At 32.2% G+C, this 19657-nt stretch overlaps 2 protein-coding genes across 6 annotated transcripts; both read right to left on the bottom strand.

Moving 5' to 3' along the window:
- Nucleotides 1-9669: 9669 nt before the first annotated feature.
- LOC109016368 (UPF0481 protein At3g47200-like) lies at nucleotides 9670-16448 on the bottom strand. 2 transcript variants are annotated; one of them, XM_035685074.1, is made up of 3 exons: nucleotides 14956-16448; nucleotides 12993-13040; nucleotides 9670-11329 (listed from the first exon to the last, which is right to left on the bottom strand). In XM_035685074.1, exon 3 carries the CDS (start codon nucleotides 11290-11292, stop codon nucleotides 9895-9897), a length of 1398 nt encoding a protein of 465 aa, XP_035540967.1. In that variant the 5' UTR covers nucleotides 11293-11329; nucleotides 12993-13040; nucleotides 14956-16448; the 3' UTR covers nucleotides 9670-9894. The 2 variants fall into 2 exon arrangements, with proteins under 2 accessions (XP_035540967.1, XP_018854333.1); XM_018998788.2 differs by lacking the exon at nucleotides 14956-16448 and having other exon boundaries at nucleotides 12993-13066.
- A 187-nt stretch (nucleotides 16449-16635) lies between these two features.
- On the bottom strand, nucleotides 16636-19049 carry LOC109016379. Of its 4 annotated transcripts, none has more exons than XM_018998794.2 (3): nucleotides 17793-19049; nucleotides 17631-17702; nucleotides 16636-17279 (listed from the first exon to the last, which is right to left on the bottom strand). In XM_018998794.2, the coding sequence occupies exons 1-3, from the start codon at nucleotides 18807-18809 to the stop codon at nucleotides 17271-17273; spliced, it is 1098 nt and encodes a 365-aa protein (XP_018854339.1). In that variant the 5' UTR covers nucleotides 18810-19049; the 3' UTR covers nucleotides 16636-17270. The 4 variants fall into 4 exon arrangements, with proteins under 4 accessions (XP_018854339.1, XP_018854361.1, XP_018854354.1 ...); XM_018998816.2 differs by having other exon boundaries at nucleotides 16636-17338; nucleotides 17652-17702; XM_018998809.2 differs by having other exon boundaries at nucleotides 17652-17702.
- Nucleotides 19050-19657: the final 608 nt, after the last annotated feature.

Genomic DNA, 19657 nt, shown 5'->3' with positions numbered 1-19657 from the left:
TATTAAAATATTATTTTTTAATTTGAAAAAGTTAAATTATTTATTATATTTTATATATAAATTTAAAAAATTATAATAATAAAATGAGATGTAAATAAAATAAAACACATTTTTAATCCAAATCACCTAAATACAACAAATTCTTGAAACTGGTTCCGCCCCTCTTTGTTAATGCATTGAAGTCTAGCGCACGCTCCATCAGTCACTGCAGCGAGGTTTGAGTAATAAATATACAAACGTACTTGTTGCAAGTTGCAACCGTGTTTGCAGCCATAAATAAATAATTGTAAAGATGATGCAGCCTGCATCAAATATTTATGACAATACAAATGCGACTTGCAGATAAAATAAAACAGTAAACACAAATTCTACGTGAATTTATAATATGTCCACGTCTACAGAGCTAAGGTACATAAAATTTTATTGAAATGATAATTAAAATACAGTACAGCAACCGTATAAATTTTAATATAATATATAATAAATTTTAATTAATGGGTCAAGTTGAGAGTCAGTGCAATATAATAAAATAAGAGTGACACGGGAATATAATATATACATTTTTCATAATAATAATACTCAACCACAATAATTATCATGGTTTGCCTCTCACTTAGGTCTATATGGCATTTGAATAAAAATATCTCAATTCATCTCATTCTATTTTAATTTATTTATTTATTTTAAATTTTTATATAAAATATAAAATTTAATTTAATTTTTTAAAAATTTTAAAATAATAATAAAAAATAATATTTTATTTATTTATTTAAAATATTTCATCTCGTTTCGGAATTAACTTAATTTATTATTCGATTTGATTTGATTTGAGTTAATTTGGTAATCCTTACTTTTGGGCAAGTTGATCGGCAAGTCTTCGTCAACGTCAACGTATGCAGTCTTCTACCATATTTGTGAAGGAAAATATCTACATCATTTTTAAAAATTCACATAATTTTTATGTTAAAAAATTTTCATAACTTTCTCATATTCTACGCTTTATATTTTTTTTAATTTTTTTTTTATCAAAGATTTATTATATAAATAATTAATAAGAAATTTGAAATAATTTAAAAAAAAAAATTTAAAAAAAAATTTAAAAAATTTAAAAAAATATGAAATGTAAAGTGTAGTGGAAGTTATTTTTATATAAATTTATTTGTAAAAAATAATATTTTTTAAAAAAATTAGGAACCATCCACGTGGCCTCTTTTTTTACCTCAATCTTGATAATATCTGCTCTCGTCTCGTCCTCTTATTATCCTTTTTATTCTTATTTAGGAAAAGTTTTTTTTCAAATTAAATCGCACATCCCATTTGGGAAAAGCAAAAGATGTGATGAAAAATGGGCATGTCTTCTAAATTTAGATAAATAATTCTGTGAAGATCTTAATTGCTGTCAAATAATTTGTTTTAAATGTTTATCTTGACAATATTAACTTTTATAAAATAAATACCAAAAATACATAAATAGCCTAGTGGGAGCTCGGAGACCCTAACGATGACTCTAGTGTTATTCTTTTGATAAATAAGCAAGCATGTTGCTCTTTATGTTGTAAAGAATGAATAGTACGCTCTTTATAACTTTTAAAAACATATTAGGTCGAGGAGAAATACTTTTTATAGTTTTTGAATAAATTTTATATTTTATTTAAAAAATTAGGAAAATTTAAAATTCATATAAAAAATTATTTTTTTTATAATAGTCTTCAATTTTTTTAAAAAATAAATACGTAGAACTTGCACGTTCTAAAAATATAAAAATAAATCTAATCTTACTATTTGAGAAATATTTTAATCATAAAAAGATTATATAAAAGTAATTTTATAAATTAATATAATTTTATATAGTTTGTCAGATTGTAAAATTATTTTTATTGTATAATAAATTTAATAAATTATATATAATTAAAAATATTTATAAAATTTTTTTTTATAAATTTTTTTTATAACTATAGCAATTCTCTTATTTGTTATTTTTGTGTAAATTTATTTGTAAAAAATAATCTTCTTAAAAAATTAGGAACCATCCACGTGGCCTCTCTCTTTACCTCAATCTTGATAATATCTGCTCTCGTCTCGTCCTTTTATGATCCTTTTTATTCTTATTTAGGAGAAGTTTTTTTGTGTATTAAATTGCAAGTGATATTAACATGTAAGATATTTGTTTAATAAAATAATACGAATTAATGAAAAATAATAATTTTTATGAAATAGATGATCTTATTCTTCTTTTAATTTTTGTTTTTAAATTTTTCTTCTTAATAAAAAAAATCATCTAAATGCTGGTATGCAATTTAGTATGCCTACTCGCTTGTATCTAGCAACCCTCGTTAATTTATACGTGGACGGTTGGCTTCATCTCTCACGCGCCCGAAGAGTGAAAAAGCGCAATCAACATCCCATTTTGGAAAAGCAAAAGATGTGATGAAAAATGGGCATGACTTCTAAATTTAGATAAATAATTCTGTGAAGATCTTAATTGCTGTCAAATAATTTGTTTTAAATAATAATAATATTATTATTTATAAAAAATATCAGATATTGTAAAGTTTATTTATAAATAATAATAGAATTGATAGGAAGGATTTATAATTTCGTATACGAAATCATGAGATAAAGAGAAAGTGTTTCCTGAAGTGGCGCAATACTCATCCACTCGTCGCATTGTTTGTGTTACACAGACAAAAAGTGATAACAGCACATACCAAAGTCAACCCCAAATTGGCCAGTTGAACTAGAAGCTCATCATTTTTCACAATTTTTGAGTAATCACATAAATATATATATATATATATATATTAGACAGTTATTTTTTAAAATTATTTAGATAGATGCCAACAACCAACTGACAAATATTAAATGTTATATAGCTTGATGACGGCCAGCTGTAACCCACCGATAAAAGTTGGTATGAAAATGAAGTAAAACTAAACCATATACATGCATTTATAGTGTTTTTCTAAAGCTACAAAAGTCGGAGAGATTCCTTGTGTTTTCCACTCTGCTCTGTTTCAGGGGAGCCACAAGATCAAAAGCACTGTATGAATTAACCAATATACGTGCATTATTCATTCATGAAATAAAAGACTTACGATAACTGACGGACCCATTATCCATTATCCATTGATGAGACCTACTATTTTTTTTAACTTATTGTAAAAAAGTTAAACTAATATCATCTCATTTTATTTAATCATTATAGTTTTTCAGATTTTTATATAAAATAAAAATAAATAATTTAATATTTTCAACTCTTAAAATAAAAATAAATATTAAAAAATATATTTTAATAATATTTTATTTAATTTTTAACTTTAATCTTAATTTATCTTCGTCACAGACCGAGTTTATGGCTCGTTTGGATAGTGAGTTAAGGTGAGATGAAATACTTTTAAATGAGTTGAATAAAATATTGCTAGAAGATTAAATTTTATTATTATTATTATTTTAGAATTTAAAAAATTTGAATTATTTATTATATTTTATATAAAAATTTAAGAAAATTGTAACGATGAGATGAAATGGATTAAGAATGTTTCTGTATCCAAACGGCGCCTTAGGCCTCGTTTATTTTCATAACTCTTCTCAACCCATCGCATCTAATTATTACAACTTTATCAAATTCTCATATAAAATAAAATAAATAATTTAACTATTTTAAATTATAAAATAAAAATAATATTAAAAAAAATATATTCTAATAATATTTGATTCAACTTTTATTTTTAATTTCAACTCATTTCTTCTCATTTTATCTCATTGCAAAAACAAATTAACCAGGACTTATCGTTGATGATGAATTAATGGCCGGTTATAGAGTATTGAATAGAAATTTGTATTATGGATATGGTTAAGATATCCATATGGACTTGTATTATGGTTAAGATATCCATATGAATAGGAAGTTGTATTCTGGACTTGTCGTTGATCATGAATTATGGAACTATATACGAGAGTCAAATAATGGTTATGAAAAGGACTCTGCGTTTATTATTATTATTATTATTATATATTATTATTAATTTCATTTTTCAAGGACATAAATTCCCCAATTTTCTCTATAGTGGCATGATGGAAATTATCGATCATTAGGGGGCCCAGGAGAAAAAAAGTAGAAAAAATCAACACAACCTCCCATCCTCCACACACTACATATTTTTTAAATTTTTAAATTTTTTTCTTTATTCAAAATTTTAATATATGAATAATGAATAGAAAAATAAAATTATTTTAAAAAGAATAAACTCAAAAAAAAATTTAAAAAAAATATTAAAAAATTTAAAAATTTTAAAAAAATGTGGTGTGTAGAGGTTGGGAAGGTTGCGTAGCATTGCTCAAAAAAGTAACGTGTCCGTCGTGAACGACGTTCCGAGTATGATGTCATTCTATTTCACGTTCTTCATGCAAATTAAATTGGGAAACAATGATACATACAGAAATATCTTTTTTTTTTTTTTTTTTTTTTGTATAATTCTTACGTAGTTTTTTAATAAAATACTAAAATAGTAGTATCTTTGTACGTAGACCCTTTCGTTGTTAAACTGAGTCTGAAAATGGTGTTTGATTGATGGAGACATGCCAATTGCCAACTAACCTTTGAAGTTTGAATTGGAGTGTTAGCTAAGACAATCACCCTATATCTGCCAACAACGGATAAGCACCTGTGTCGAGTCGAGAAAGAGAGTTTATATTATTAACTATCATTTTCAATCAATTTATTTATTTATTTAATATTTATCTTTCTGAAGCATCGGATAAGCATAGGATATCCAACCTGCCATGGTACTGGACACTTAGGTTTGTTGGTGAATGCTTTGACGGTGAGTTTATATTAGTCACACACAATTGTTTAATTTAATTAAAAAATTGTGTCTCTTGACATTTTTTTAAACATTATCCTCGTAAGAATCATCATCATGTTAAAAGAGTGTATACTATTTAGTGATTACATTTTTTAAAGGATCGTGCTACAGTCCCCGCTGGGGGCTCCCGGTGGGAGCTCCCGCTGAGGCTGTAGTGTATTTTTGTATGTGTTTTTTTTAAAATTATTTTTTATATAATTTTTTTTAATATTTTTTAAAAAATAAAATAAATTTAGAACATTATTAAAAACACTTTCTTAATCAAGAAGTAAAAAAAAAATTATTAAAAAATACTTCCTTAATCACGAAGTAAAATAAAAAATCATATAAAAATATTTTATATTTTACTTTGTGATTAAGCAAGTATTATTTAATAATATTATAAATTTTTTTATTTTTTAAAAATATTTAAAATTATTAAAAATATCTACATAAAAAAAAGAATTAAAAAATACACATAAAAAATACACTAGAGCTCCAGCGGGAGCTCCCAGCGGGAGCCCCCAGCGGGAGCTCTAGCATTTTCCTTTTTTAAAATTACAGTCTTACATTGAGCTTATCAAATCTCGATATGCATTGAATGTGGTATGTCTTTTTCTTTCAATTTCTTCTATCTCATTAATGCGACATTATCTTATTCAGTTATTCCTACCTTCTTGTCATGTCTAAGTGTTGATATTTAGAGTCAGTGAATATTTATGTCTGTCGGCTAGTAGGGTGTCAAACTGTCTTTCTTGCTATATATTTGCCATGATTTCTTATTTAACCATCTCATCTAGTTGGACCTCTAAAAACACTCTCATTGGATTAGTTAAAAGTTAAATTCAATGAGTATTTAGCTATTAAAGAGTAAAATATGCTCACATTAGATTAGTCAAATTCTAAATATTTAGAATTTAGCTACAGTGACTTTTATATTTTTTTTCAAATTTGAAGGTTATTGTACATACATTAAATACATATTTTATTAATTATTTCTCTCTTCCTTTCTTTCTATCACATATTTTTATCACAATTAATATATTAATTTGATTTAGTGATATATTAATTTAATTAGAACTTGATTATTAATTAACATATAATAAATAGAATAGTAAAATATGATAAAATCAAATAAATTAATAATTAAAAAATTAAATATTTTTTAAATTATTAGTTATTCATTACCATATAATAAATAAATATATAATGTAATGTAGAGATTTAATGTGAATAATTAAAATCAAATTTATTTTATATTATTTTATTATTATATAATGAAAAAATAACTATTTCAGTATGAAAATTTATGTGAATAGAATAGTTAAAAGTTAAATTTCTCTTATATTCATCAAAATTATCTTTTAATTTTAATTAATCTAATAAAAGTACTCTAAGGTATGCTCAGTCCAGCCCAGACCTCACGTCTGAATTCAGACCCAGGGCCTTTTAGTGTGCTTGGCCCAGTCTAGACCTCATGTTTAGATTCTAGACCGGGCCCTTCTCCTGATCTGACCCAGGGGATAACACCCTCACAGTATAGATGCTCGATGGCTTTACTTTTTGGAGGTTCCAAGTTCGGTGGACGCAGAAAATATTTTAGCAAATCCGTGAAATGTTTGACTACCTCACCAATGACGTTGTTGGAATATGGCATTCGCTCGTAACAAGGAAAGTACTGTCGGGAAAGCTCTAGAAAGGGAGAGCCTTTTTGTTCGGTTCTTCTACGTGTTCCTTAATTTGCTTCCCTTTCTTTGTGATGGTCGCAACTTGAAGAGTCACCCAAGAAAGACGTATACAAATCCTCAAGGACAAAAAAAGGAAGCTGATTCTCAAGTAGAATCAAGTCATGTTGTATACCTTCTCTCAGCCATGGTTTTCTTAGTATATAATCATCTTCATCTTCTGCATTGCCAGAAGTCCTGAAGAACAGTTCAATTATAAAGATCCCATCCAGTACAATCATCTTAACAAACTCTTTAATTACTGCTGAGTTCTGAGGTCTCAGCATAACAATGGCGGATTTTATCTTCGTTCTCTTCAATGATGCTTGTAAGATCCGTCTGGCTCTTCCAGTTCCGAAACAGAAGTCCCTCAAACATGATCGCAGTTTCTGCATTTCCATGTCCCTCAATTTTCTTTTACGGTGATAAAGATGGCCAATTGAAACCAGCTGAGGAGTATATGCTTCTTCCTTTACCTTGCGAAGTATTTTGGGAACCTTGTAGATGCAGTGCTGGCCTGGCTGTTCGGCGGGCTCCCGGACTAAAGGGATGTCAATGAAAAACTCTTTGCATTCAACGCGATCAGCAGCGTGACAGGCCATCTTTTTTTTCTCCTTCAAGTTCCTTTTATTAGTCGCGGAGAAACAACTTTGCCAACAATAATTAATTGAACAGAATTATTATCGCCTCTAGAAAAATGCTACTTTACTCAACTTCTTACCTCATTTTGATATCTTATATATTTTATTTTTTTATTTAATAATTAAGAAAGTGAATATTAATATATTAATATTTTTTTTATATTTTTTAAAAATATTTCAAATGATAAAAAAAATTAAAAAAATTCTAACGATCACTTGGAACGGTACTACCCAAGCAGTTAATGTATTGCAATCAATAAAAGCAACAAACTAACTCGTTTGTATTTACAATCTATTTTAATTCATCTCAACTTATCTCAATCCATCTTACTATTATTCATTATTATTTAACAACTTTAACTCATAAATTTCGTTATTATTTATAATTTATCTCACTATTATTCACAATTCATCTCAACTCATTTCAACTTATTTTCGAATTCAATCGAAAGCTTACATTAATGTGGCATTCGGATAGCCGGAGTTCTGTCCTTGTCCTAGCACCCTTGAGGTAAAAAAAAAAAGCAAATATTTAAAGTCTTGAACAAATATCAAGACGGATGAACACAGCAAAAGGCCATCTTCTACTTCTTGTTAAAGGTCATCTTTTTGACCTTTACTTGCCAATAAAACCATTCGGAAACCGGCCACTACTACAACCGGGACCGCAAAAGGCCAGCTTTAACAATAGAAACAGATCTATGTAAAGAAAGCTTACAAATTGCTTGAATATATGGTAGCTAGATCATATATATAATACTCGTTGGGTCATTTTACAAAAATATCAAGGCATAGATACAACTTCTGGGCCGATCGTGCGTCCTGGTTGTTAAGGAGGTTTTTTCAAGGTTCTACTCTGTTATAGCTTTGTTCTATAAACTAAAACGCTCTGGAAAGAAAGTGAATACATGATCTGAAGAACCTCCACTTCTCTGTTATTCAAGGTAGGTTTGCGCAGGCCAAGGCAAGATTAAACACTCTCTTCACCATCTTCGGAGAAATGATTTAAATATGTATGGGATTCAAGGGGAAAGAACTCAACATATATCTTCTTTTATCTTCCATTTTAGTGAAGATATATATCTTATGGCATGTTGTAAATGCATTGGCACTACCAGTTTATCACTGAACTAAACACTAGTACTGTCAAACAAATCATGTTTTTAAAGAAATTAAATGATATATCATGAAGAACGTGATTAAAGTGACACATGTAAATAAGACTTTAAGAGGTTGTGTGAAATTTAAATATGACTGAAACAATTAACAATATAAGATTACACACTAATGCTATTGATTATTCTCCGTTTTATACACAACAAACTCCTTCAAGGTTTTTTTTCCTTAGGCAACTTGATTGGGGGCTGCAAAATTGGACACAACTTCACAAATTCGAAACAATAAGAAAATATTAGATGGAACTTATAAAGATGGAGAGGATATCACCAAGGTAACCAGGATTACAAAGCTCATAAGCAGAGTACTAAACAAACACAGATGCTTCAATTCTCCATGAAAGAAAACACACACTAGCTTTTAAAAGAAGCAGAAGAAGAAGAAGAAGACGGCACTCGAGCAAACACTATAGCACAGACACTTCGTTTCCTTATAACTAAAGGCTCAAGGAAATCCCAGAGAGTTACAAGCATGAATATAAGTCCAATCACAGTTGCAATGGAAGTATCTTTTTGACTAAGAATTGCTTGAATATATAGTAGGGTAGGAAATGCATGTTCATAGGGAAGGAAATGCGGTTGCAGATTGGTTAGCTAGAAGGGGTGCAAGAGAAGGTGAAGTGGAATGGAAGAATATGAGTGAGATCTCTCCTCTGTTGCGGGGCTTGATCAGAGTAGATAAGTGGGGTCTTCCATCAATTAGGCGTAAGAGCTAGATGTTGGGTTTAAGTGGTGCGGAAGTGTTGGAAGTTCCGTGCAGATTATGGGCTCAACTGCAGTTTAACTAACGTGCAAGAATTAAAATTTTCTAATACGTGGAGGCGCAGATCAATGTGATAGTTATTGTGTCTCTTTTGTTTTTGGTTTTGCTTTTATAGGCAGGTATATGTTATTGTTAGTATAGGTCTGATGTTTTTAGGTGGTTTTGTTAGTTTGGTTTTGGTTTTGTTTGGTTGGATACATGGGATGGTATTAGTGTGTTTTTTTTTTTAAATCCCGAGTGTCAGTTTTGTTACCACGGTTTTCCTTCACCATAAGTGAGGGTTATTAATAAAATTAGGACAGGGTCACTATTGGACATATGGCTTCCAACTCTTCTATAAAAAAAAATATAGTAGATCATATATATATATATATATATATATATAATTCACATCTTACAAAAATATCAAGGTATATAGAACTTATGGGCCGATCGATCACCCTGCTTGTTAGGGAGGTTTATTCAAGGTTGGTTCTCTTGTTATTCAAACTAAAAACTCTGGAAAGAAAGTGGAAAGGATATCTATCACAAGGTAAGTAGGACATGGATTACAAAGTTCATAAGCAGAGCACTCAAACAAACAATAAGCACACAGATCATGCTTCAATTCTGCATGAAAAACAAAAAAAAAAAACAAAACAAAAAGAAAAGAAAACAAATCATGACTCAAGCTTTAAAAAAGAAAACGGAAAAAAAAAAAGACATCACTCGAACAAACATTAAAGCACAGAGTGACAGGCACTTTATTCATTCCTTCACAACAAATGGCTGAAGGAGTCCCCAGAGAGAGTTGACCAATAATAGAAGTCCAATCACAGTTGCAGCGCCTCTCCAAAAGTCGCCGAAATAAACCCTTGCCATGGTTGCCATAATACGGCTCCAATGGTCATCATAATGGGTTCGAAGTCCTTTAATTACCTCGGCGTAACACGATCGGCCGTTAGTCACAATCTGAAGGCAGAGTTTGTTAAAAAAAGTCGCAGCTGCAGTATGGCTACCGAGCATGTTAACGATGATCTTTTTCTCAACAAGCAATTCTATATCTTTTTCGTCGTTGATGATATAATCCAATAGTATAACGTAATAGCAGAAGTGGGCTTCCATTGGATAGTGACACTGCTCCAGTGCCATGATGTTTCGGAAAATACCTTCAGTCACGTCATCTATGACCAAGCGTGGGATTTCAAACAAAGGCAGCATACGCTCCAAGCACGCAAAGCATTTCAAGCAAGGTAAGCAAGCCAAGAGCCATGAAAAAGTTAAACATGGACACCAGTCCAGGTACTTTTTCTTATTGAATTTTATGTCAAGTAAGCCTGATGTAGCTGGAGCTACCTTGAAATTCACTCCTACTTCGTCCAGCTTTGTTGCACTACACAATTGATAAAACCGATCTGCACTCTCAAAAGACTTCGAGCTTAGGCGCGGAAGATTGTAATACGTCCTCAGTAAATCTGTGAGATGTTTCAGTTTCACTTCGTTCTCCTCGGGCACTGCGTCCGGCTTTTGGAGTAAGAAATTACAGGCAAGCTTAAGAAAGGGATCAGGAGCCTTACCCTGCTGTTTTTCTTGTACATCGAGGGCAAAGACGTTATATAGTTTCTTCAAAACAAAATATGGAAGCTGATTCTCAAGTAATATTAAGTCATGCTCTATATAATGTGCTAAGCATGGTTTACTTAATATATGATCTTCGTAACCTCCTACCGCTTTTTGACTCCTCAAGATGAACTCAATGATGAAAATAGCATCCAATAGAATCATTTTCACAAACTCTTCACTGTTGATCTGATCAAAGGTCTCTGAATAGCAATGTCGGATTTTTAACTCGTCGCTTTGAATGATGCCTGCAAGATCATTCTGACTCTTCTTAGTCCGTTCACAGAATTCCTTCAAATATCGAAGTTTCTGAATTTCTATATCCTTGGGTTGCTTCATGCTGTAGTGGAGAGGGCCGATATGAACTAGTTTAGGAGTGTAGGCTTCTTTTTCTACCCGGCGAAGCAACTCGGGGACCCTGTAGATGCAACACTCGGGCCATTGACCAGGCTCTGTGGCAGGCGAAACGTCAATGATAAACTCTTTGCATACAAGTTGCTTTTTCTCACCTGAACCAGTGCCACCATCTAGTATGCATATGTTCATGATGATCTCTTTCAATCGTCAAGGTCCTTAATTTTGCCTATGTTCGACACAAAAACAACATGAATGTATGTACGTACGTAGATAGATACCTAATACCAGGCATTCGAATCTTCGATATTGCAACTGGGACTTGGCACGATTAAATATGCCTAAAGAGAAACAAAATAGAATAGCCAAAAGACGTCAACACTACATTAACATTATAAATTGTTGTAGCTCATCGTATGTTTATTAATTGATGCCCTCTTAACCATATCTAATGATCTTTTCTTTTTTGTTATACTTTTCTCTGTTTCACTTATAATATAACGAATCATGGCCATGAACTCAAAATCCTACTAAGATCACCCTTTTCCCTACATTATGGGGATATTTGAATATTGAGAGTTTTATGAACAGTGTGAAAATGTTTATAATTAGTTAATAGAGTTTTACAAAACTGTGAGATCCATTTATATATATGGACGTAGTGAAATTTTTATGTAGGGTGTAATAAATAACTTAATTTATATATATATATATATATGTATGTATGTATGTATGTGTGTGTATATAAAAGTAACAGCTGCCACATGATAGACAGCTTAGTCACCACAAGGAGTTGCATTTGCAGATCGTGTTGTGTCGTGTCAAGTTATAGACATTTAATTATATGGATTAATCCAAACATTATCCATTTAGCTAAACAGATCAGAACTTCAAATCCTAACATGATCAATTTAAACAACAGGTGACATGACATGACATTTTTTTATCCATTTAATAATTAATTACAAATTAGTTAATACGATATGACCCATTATATTTAATAATAATTAAATAGAAATGGGTCAACCATATGTAAATAGATTGAACTAGCATGCATAACCTATTTGACCTTATTAACATTATTTCATATAAAAATTAAAATTTATATTTATTAGTAACCATAATATCTCAAAAACAATAAAACTACCATCTAACAAAAAATATGGATATTTTTTAGATTTTAACCTATAATAAAATCAATATTACAAACTCAACAATAACAAATATGAGCATAGGTTCAAAATTATAATTTCAACAATAAAAATATAAGAATATTTAAAAATATCAATATTACAATTTGATAATAATAAACATAAACATATTGTAATTTTGAAATAAAATTCAAAATGATTATTACGAATTGATCTATTTATTAATTGTTTCTCAACGGGTGAACCGTTTTAAGTCAAACTCATTTATGATTGCAAGACTCAGCTGAATTCAATCTAATTTTAAACTAAATCACATCTTTATACTTGAGATTTACAACTTTTTTCAATTTTTTATAAAAAGTACTAAACTCATTTTAACATTCAAACATACTTTAAATTCAGTTTAGATGTATTCCACATAACTTTCTCCACTACTCAACTTACTAATATTCACAATAAGGTCAACATCTAAATACAACCCAAGTCTAAATTGTTAATTTTATATCTATTTATGGATCATATCACATGTTGCTATCCCTACAGTCCACAGGCTGCCGAATCTAGGCTACATGCCAGCTACCCACCACAAAGCAACCTAGAATGTACAACGTAACTACTGGTGATGGCCGCCATAGTTGCCCGAGCGGGAGCTCGATCCAGCGGAAAGAGCTGCATTTTTCGTTTATATATAGCATTTTATCACTGTTAACAAAATATAAGTGAAATGGTGGAGCAAAGTACCTGCAAATTTGCTTGAATGCTTGTAGGCTTGAGGGCACCTCTCGAATGCTACAGTAATATAAAGTGAAATGTATCAGCTTGTGATTGTGAAGTTCTCCTGATCTACTGGCACTCTTATTTATAGATGAGAAATGGTTTAGCTACAGATAAATTTTATAAAAGTGAACACACAAACTGACATAACTTGATGTGAAATATTAGATTGTAAAGTTAATTATATTATAAAATAGATCTAACATATCATATCAAATCATGTCAATTTATACTTTATTTTTATGAGATATTTTTATAACTGTAGTATTTCTCTATATAGAATAGTGCCCTCTCTCTCTCTCTCTCTCTCAAGCATAACAAACACAACACAATATGCTTAATTTCCTCATCGTCATCATCACAAAATCACAAACATCTTTGATCTTTGCTTTCTCTACTTCCAAGTTATTATTGATTCCAAAATCAATTATAAAACTCAAACTTTGCATAATGTTAATTTATAGAAAATACTTTGTCCGTCTGGTATTATTCCTATGCCTCTCTCTCACTCAAGCATAACAAGCACACAACACAATATACTTTCCTTATCGTCACCTTCACAAAATCACAAACAACTTTGATCTTTGCCTTTTCTACTTACAAGTTATTATTGATTTCAAAATAAATCAAAGGTAAAGGTCAAACTTTTCTTTGGTGAGCTTGAGCCTATGGCTCAAGTCTCATTACAAACCTATTAGAAAATGAAAAAAGCTATGATTACTTGCGTCTCTTGAGAGGGATAAAATGTTTGTTGGTTTGTTGGTAGTGGATATCCTATGATCTATGTTGTGTCCATGTGGGTAGAGAGTTATTAATTAACTCTTCACTGCCTGAATTTCAGGAAAGTTAATTAACTTCTCATAATAAAGAGCAGCACTACATTTCTCGAAAAAATGTCCCGCATGGTTGTTCCGAAAAATACATTTCACTTTTTTATTTTTCTTTTCTTTTTTTAATGTATTTTTTTAATCATTATAAATATTTTTAAAAAAATAAAAATAATTCACAATATCATTAAAAAATAATTCCTTAATTACAAAGTAAAAAAAAAATCATTCGAGACACTTTTTGGGTCCATTTCTCTATAACAAAATTATTTAAATAAGAGTTTTACGTACATTAAACTAAGAAAAGTGAAAAAATGAACGTACAAAAAGAAAAGCTATCCTCTCTCTCTACAATTTCCTAGAGCAACCATCTAGATCTCTTAATCTTGAAGCGTAAAATTTTTTAAAAGACTCTAATATCCTCTTAAGCTACGTAGAGGTGCAAACAACAAATGATATGAGCGGTAAGACGAGCAAAATCCAAACTTGTGAAAATTTCCCACATTGTGGTGATTCGAATTAACCTTATTTAACAATGCCCATGAGACTTTGATTTTCTTGTTGATTAACCGATTATTCTGCAACAGTCATTTTCTTCTCAACAACAGTCATTGAAGACGTGGACTGAAGCAACCCTGCCACTGCAGCATCGTCAAAGTTCAGTCAACAGATTGGGAACAACATGCATTGCCAAGTGAATTCAATGCTGGAATTGCTTCAGGTTATTTTTCTTAATTTCTTCCTAATTGCAGTAGGAAATCTTAATTCGGATTACATGTTTATCTTCTTCATGTTCCCCTTTGGCATTAATCCAACAAACAAATAAAAAAATAGCCACATTATTTCAAGTTCTTGGTAGATATTGTATCATTCTGATCCAGAACAAGAAAAATAATGGAAACCATACCATCTTTATAGCAGCTAAATAATAAATAAAGGTATCAACATGGTTATGCATAAACTTGCATCTGGCAACAAAGGAAACTTTAAAAATGTCCAACCACGCACTGCCGTAGTTGTAGCTTACCAAATTTGCCAAGCATTCACACAAAAAAATGCCTAATAACTAAGCATGCTAAAAGGATTCATTCTTAGTTAATTACCCTTCATACTTCAAGGATTCTGCCCAGTGATGGATTGGAGTCAAGCCAACTTGCTCCAAAGGAATGTGCAAGCACATTATCCTTTAGCTCCCGGTCTCATCTGCCTAGATTTAAAAGGGTGAACAACATATAGTTCAAGAAGCTTCACCATTAATTTGCTATTTTGCTTACACCCCTTGAGCTGAGAATAAACTCCACTCTGGTGGGGGCAGCTGCTTCTGCTTACTTTTCTGTACAGTACATCAGTAATCAAGCTTAGATTTTTGTCTGATAAATGCTGTATTTGAACCTATGCTGTGTAAATTGAATGTTAATGACAATTGACAGACATTCATATGCCTGAAATATGCGGAAAATGATCGGTCATATATGAGTTGCATTTGGACCTGATCCGTTCCAAATAAAAGTTCCTTGAAAATAGACATTCTGGCTAATTTCAACCTCCAAACACTTCAAAATTTCTGAAAATTTAACGATATTTAACTGTGCAGAATGCAATGACAACCATGACTATTACCGATTCAGCATGCACTAGATCTATCTAGCAGTGGATTACATATCAAAATGAAAGTGCTAGATGATGCTACAGCTTACCAGATACCGGAGACTTGGATCCTGGCAGTGACATCATACAACAAATAAAAACAAGACTTGATCACTGTGTATCAAATTGCCTCTGTTGCGGGGTAAATTCTAGCGGAGACTTGAGCTCCAAACAAATTTAAGGCCACCAAACTTTGCAAATTAATATTTTTTCCTTCAACATGATCATTCAAAAGCTTATCCATTTGCTGCTGCTGATTGTAAGAGAGGGGAAACAGAAGCAAATATACAGTGTAGGACAATTCGTGTAACTTGCTGATAATACACTTGGCAGATCAAATAGCATGAGCAAATTATATTACCTACAGAGAGAATATTGTATTCCGACATCTTGTGGCAAAAGCAGATAACTAACACTACTATAACAACACAAACTCTAACCTAAACTATAAGCAAAAAAATTCATTATGTATGTAAGATTAAAATCAAATCCACCATCCTTGTTCAGCGGATTATGGCGTCACCAATAAGATTTCCCTCTATGCCAAAAAGCAATACTGAATAACTCTTTCTGTTTTGGGGACTGGGGAACGAATAAAGTAACAAAACAAAGGGACGAAAGAACAGGGAAAAAAGACCATAACAAGAAGCACCTATAGACAAGCTTGGAGCTCATGCAACCACAACTGCAACCACTCAGGTGAGCACCAGGCTAGAAAAAGGGAACCTGTACAATTGCATTTAGAGGCCCACGGGAAAGCTCATGACGGCAGCATTGGAGGATGTAGGCAAAAAGTTCATCTTGAAATTACTTAAGACAGTGAGTTAAAGGGGAAGTATGGTGAAAAAACGTACGTTATTTACTTTTTCTTGCATATTCCAAAAACTCTCGGAACTCCTAAATTTGCTGTGTGCGTGCGCCCACATAACAGATAGTCCACGGAATTCTGGTTTAACATATACGCTCCCTATCTAACAATGACAAAACAAAACAGTTCTCTAGTATTGTAGTTTATTAACTCCCTCATTTAATATATATATATATATATATATATGAAGAAAACCAATTGAAGCTACTCTTCGACACAATAATTTAGATTTTCTCTCTCTCCAAACAAGTTTTCTTGGGTCAAGAGTGCATAACTCTTTCATTTTCCCCACTAAATTTCTCTCTCCAACTTAGTTTGTAACTTTGCACACAAATTCTTTTTCTATTTTATTTGGTTCATGAATTCTTATCATGGGAAAAAAAAGAAAGAGATAAAAAGATCACGACAAACTACCTAATTCATTGATCTTAAATCCATGAAAGCATGAAAATGTAAAAAAATAAACTAACCACAACCAAACAAGTGCAGATTCAGAAAGAACGAGACAAAGTTGAGACACTACGCAAATGCTCAGCAGTATATATCCTAACATTCTGGGTTCCAGAAAATAAATTCTGCTCTGCTCAACTGAGAAATAACAAGCTCTTGTAAGCTAGCATGTTAAGAGGCTCTCTAAAATCATACTCGTTCAAAGAAAATAGAATACATAAACACAAAAAACTATTCAAAAGTCTTATCCTTCGAACGAACTTCAATAGTTATAACTCTTATGTACATCTGTGACAACTAATAACCAGTAAAACGATATAATTCTTCCAACTTTTTATTGAGCTGCTCACGAGATAGAATTGTCATCCATTCATCTTCAAAGTTCTATGGTCTGTTGGTGTATAGTTTGTTTATACCTTGAACCTTCCTTTGCCGTCTAAAAAGGGTCAGCAGTCACAAGGCCTTCAAAATTCCAACAAACAGTCAAAAGAATCACAAATTGCCAACAGTCCAACCTAACACTGCAAGCAACATAAATAAATCGAAGTCATAAACGCTATGTTTGGTCACTGAAAAAAGAAATTCAATTATAAAATCTAACAAAATCCCATTTTTCATTTTCCGTTGCTTGTAACCAAAGAAACCCAATCATTATAGAATAGAAATATGACCATTTTATCCAACATCAAATTAATTCACCTTTTTTTTTTTTTTTTTTTTTATAACAAATTATTTCACCTTTTCATTTAACAATAAAACGAATACAAAAGGTCAAAGCAGAGACAGAGAGAGTCAAAGGTTTAAGTTTTAAACCTTCGCAGGAGCATCACTAACCCTGTATGACTCCGGCGTAATCGAACCGAGCCACAATCCCGGAAAAACACTCTGCAAAACAAATAGATGTAGAAGTCCTTAGTTATGTAAACAATAAATGAATATCTTGGGCTTGTAAATTGAATTGCAAAATTGGTTTACATCGAGCTGTTTCTGAACGTTCTTCGCTCGCTTCTTGGGCCTCCTGGCGGGCTTGGACCCAGTGAACACGAGGATATCCTCTTCAATCTCCTTTCTCGACAGCGAGATCGAAAGTTTCGGCCTTTTCTCCGAAACTTTAGCGTCCGTTTCGTTTCGGGCTCGAGCAGATTCAGCGCGAGCCGGAGACTGGGTTTTGGTCTCCTGCACCGGTGCTCCATCAGTTCTAGATGCTCCTCTTACTCCGTCGGCGTCGAGACGCTTAGTCGCCGGTTTTCTTGGCCGCAGATTCCAAATCTTCTGCGCCGGTTCTTCGACTTCGGCGGCAGCTGCAGATGATGTTTGAGCCGGTGCTTCTGCGGCACGATCCTCATCTTCAGTAGCACCAGACTTGTTCTTGGTTCGGAGACGAATGAGGATCTTCGATTTCGGATCGGATTCCATTGGTTTCTCCTCCGGTTTTCCGATCTCCCGGCCAGAGTTAACCGGCTTCTTATCCGAAGTTTTCTTATCTTCCTTTCCGATCATGCGCTCTGGAACACCAAAGGAGGGAAGGCCATTTTTCCCACCGTTTCTCACCGGATCATTCCGATTCTCCGATTCAGAACCCCTCCAAGTCGAACCGGCGAGTTTACTGCTGTGGTGATCGTACTTGAGCAGAGAAGCGACCCGAGGTTCCGAGCCAGCAGACAGAGTCGACTCTCCGAGTTTGCGGGCCACCCGGCGACGATGATCTTCATTGACCGGCAAAGAATAATTTAGCCGGAGCTCCGAGTCGCGAGTCAAACCGGAAAGTCCGTAGCGAAACCGGTGGTGATGATTGGTGGTGGTGGAGTGGTCGAGGGGCCACTTGTAGTTGGAGAAAGCGAAGCTTCTGAGAGGTGGACGCTTCGAAGACAAAACGGAGGAGGCCATGGGTGGTTGTGGTTGCCGATGTGATTGTGATTGTGGTGGTGACGGTGACTGAGACGCTACTGGCGCTACTGGTGTATCGGTTTCGGATACAGAGTGTAACACCATGTTTCGGTAAGCGACAACGAGAGAAAGTATCGGACAGCAACAAAAAAAAATGAGTTGGAAGGAATCAAAGGGAATTCGGAGGCTTAACAATGGATGGCATAGAATGGAAGTGCTTGGGAACTGAAGGGCAATCGCAGAGAGAAGGATTGGGTATGGAGATTGGAAGAATTAAGCGCACGTGTTTGTTGTGTGTGTTGTTGCATACAGTACGGGACACGGCCCAGAAGTTCTGAAACTCTAATTTCATCATGTCTTCATCTGTTTATGGAAGTATATACAAACAACATAAACATCCTTGTATCTCTTTTTGTCTTTTTACCCATAATGCCCCCTTTGAGCTTTTCTTTTCTTGCTAACCAAACATAGTCAAAATTATCCTTTTCAACAAAACATTTTTTTCTTGTTAAATTTTTTTCTTATTATTAATTTTAATTCAGAAATTCTAGACATAAATTTTACATTTTTGCACACCATTTAAAAATATATAATTTTTCTCTTTTATCAAATATGAAGATAAAAAAATAAAATTATATATTTTTAAGTGATACGTAGAGTGTAAAATTTCTATATAGCACGACTCTAATTTTTAATAAAAAATAATAGTTGTTTATAATTTATAATTGATAGTTGGATGTTTGGAAAGTGAAACCAACAATCCCAAGCCAAACATTTATTTATTTATTTATTTGAAGATGTGAATCTGGTGTGGATCCAATAGGAGGGTTTGTGGTTGGTATTCAAGTGATTTGGTGGGTGTGTATATATACTAGCAGTTATATAACGTACAAAACACATTTATCTATTTGTTTAATTGAAAATGATATGTTTAAAAAAATAATATGATGTGT

The sequence above is a fragment of the Juglans regia genome, chromosome 14 (genome assembly GCF_001411555.2).
Source record: "Juglans regia cultivar Chandler chromosome 14, Walnut 2.0, whole genome shotgun sequence".
Classification (NCBI taxonomy): Eukaryota; Viridiplantae; Streptophyta; class Magnoliopsida; order Fagales; family Juglandaceae; genus Juglans; species Juglans regia.
This window is presented reverse-complemented; position numbering and strand designations above follow the sequence as displayed.

What these genes read in the sequence shown, in the direction of transcription:
- LOC109016368 (XM_035685074.1), bottom strand. Translation starts at nt 11,292, where the DNA reads ATGAACATATGCATACTAGATGGTGGCACTGGTTCAGGTGAGAAAAAG.
- LOC109016379 (XM_018998794.2), bottom strand. Translation starts at nt 18,809, where the DNA reads ATGGTGTTACACTCTGTATCCGAAACCGATACACCAGTAGCGCCAGTA. An exon ending in ACGTTCAGAAACAGCTCGAT is followed by an intron (nt 17,703 to 17,792) that starts GTAAACCAATTT and finishes TTTGTTTTGCAG; the next exon opens with AGTGTTTTTCCGGGATTGTG.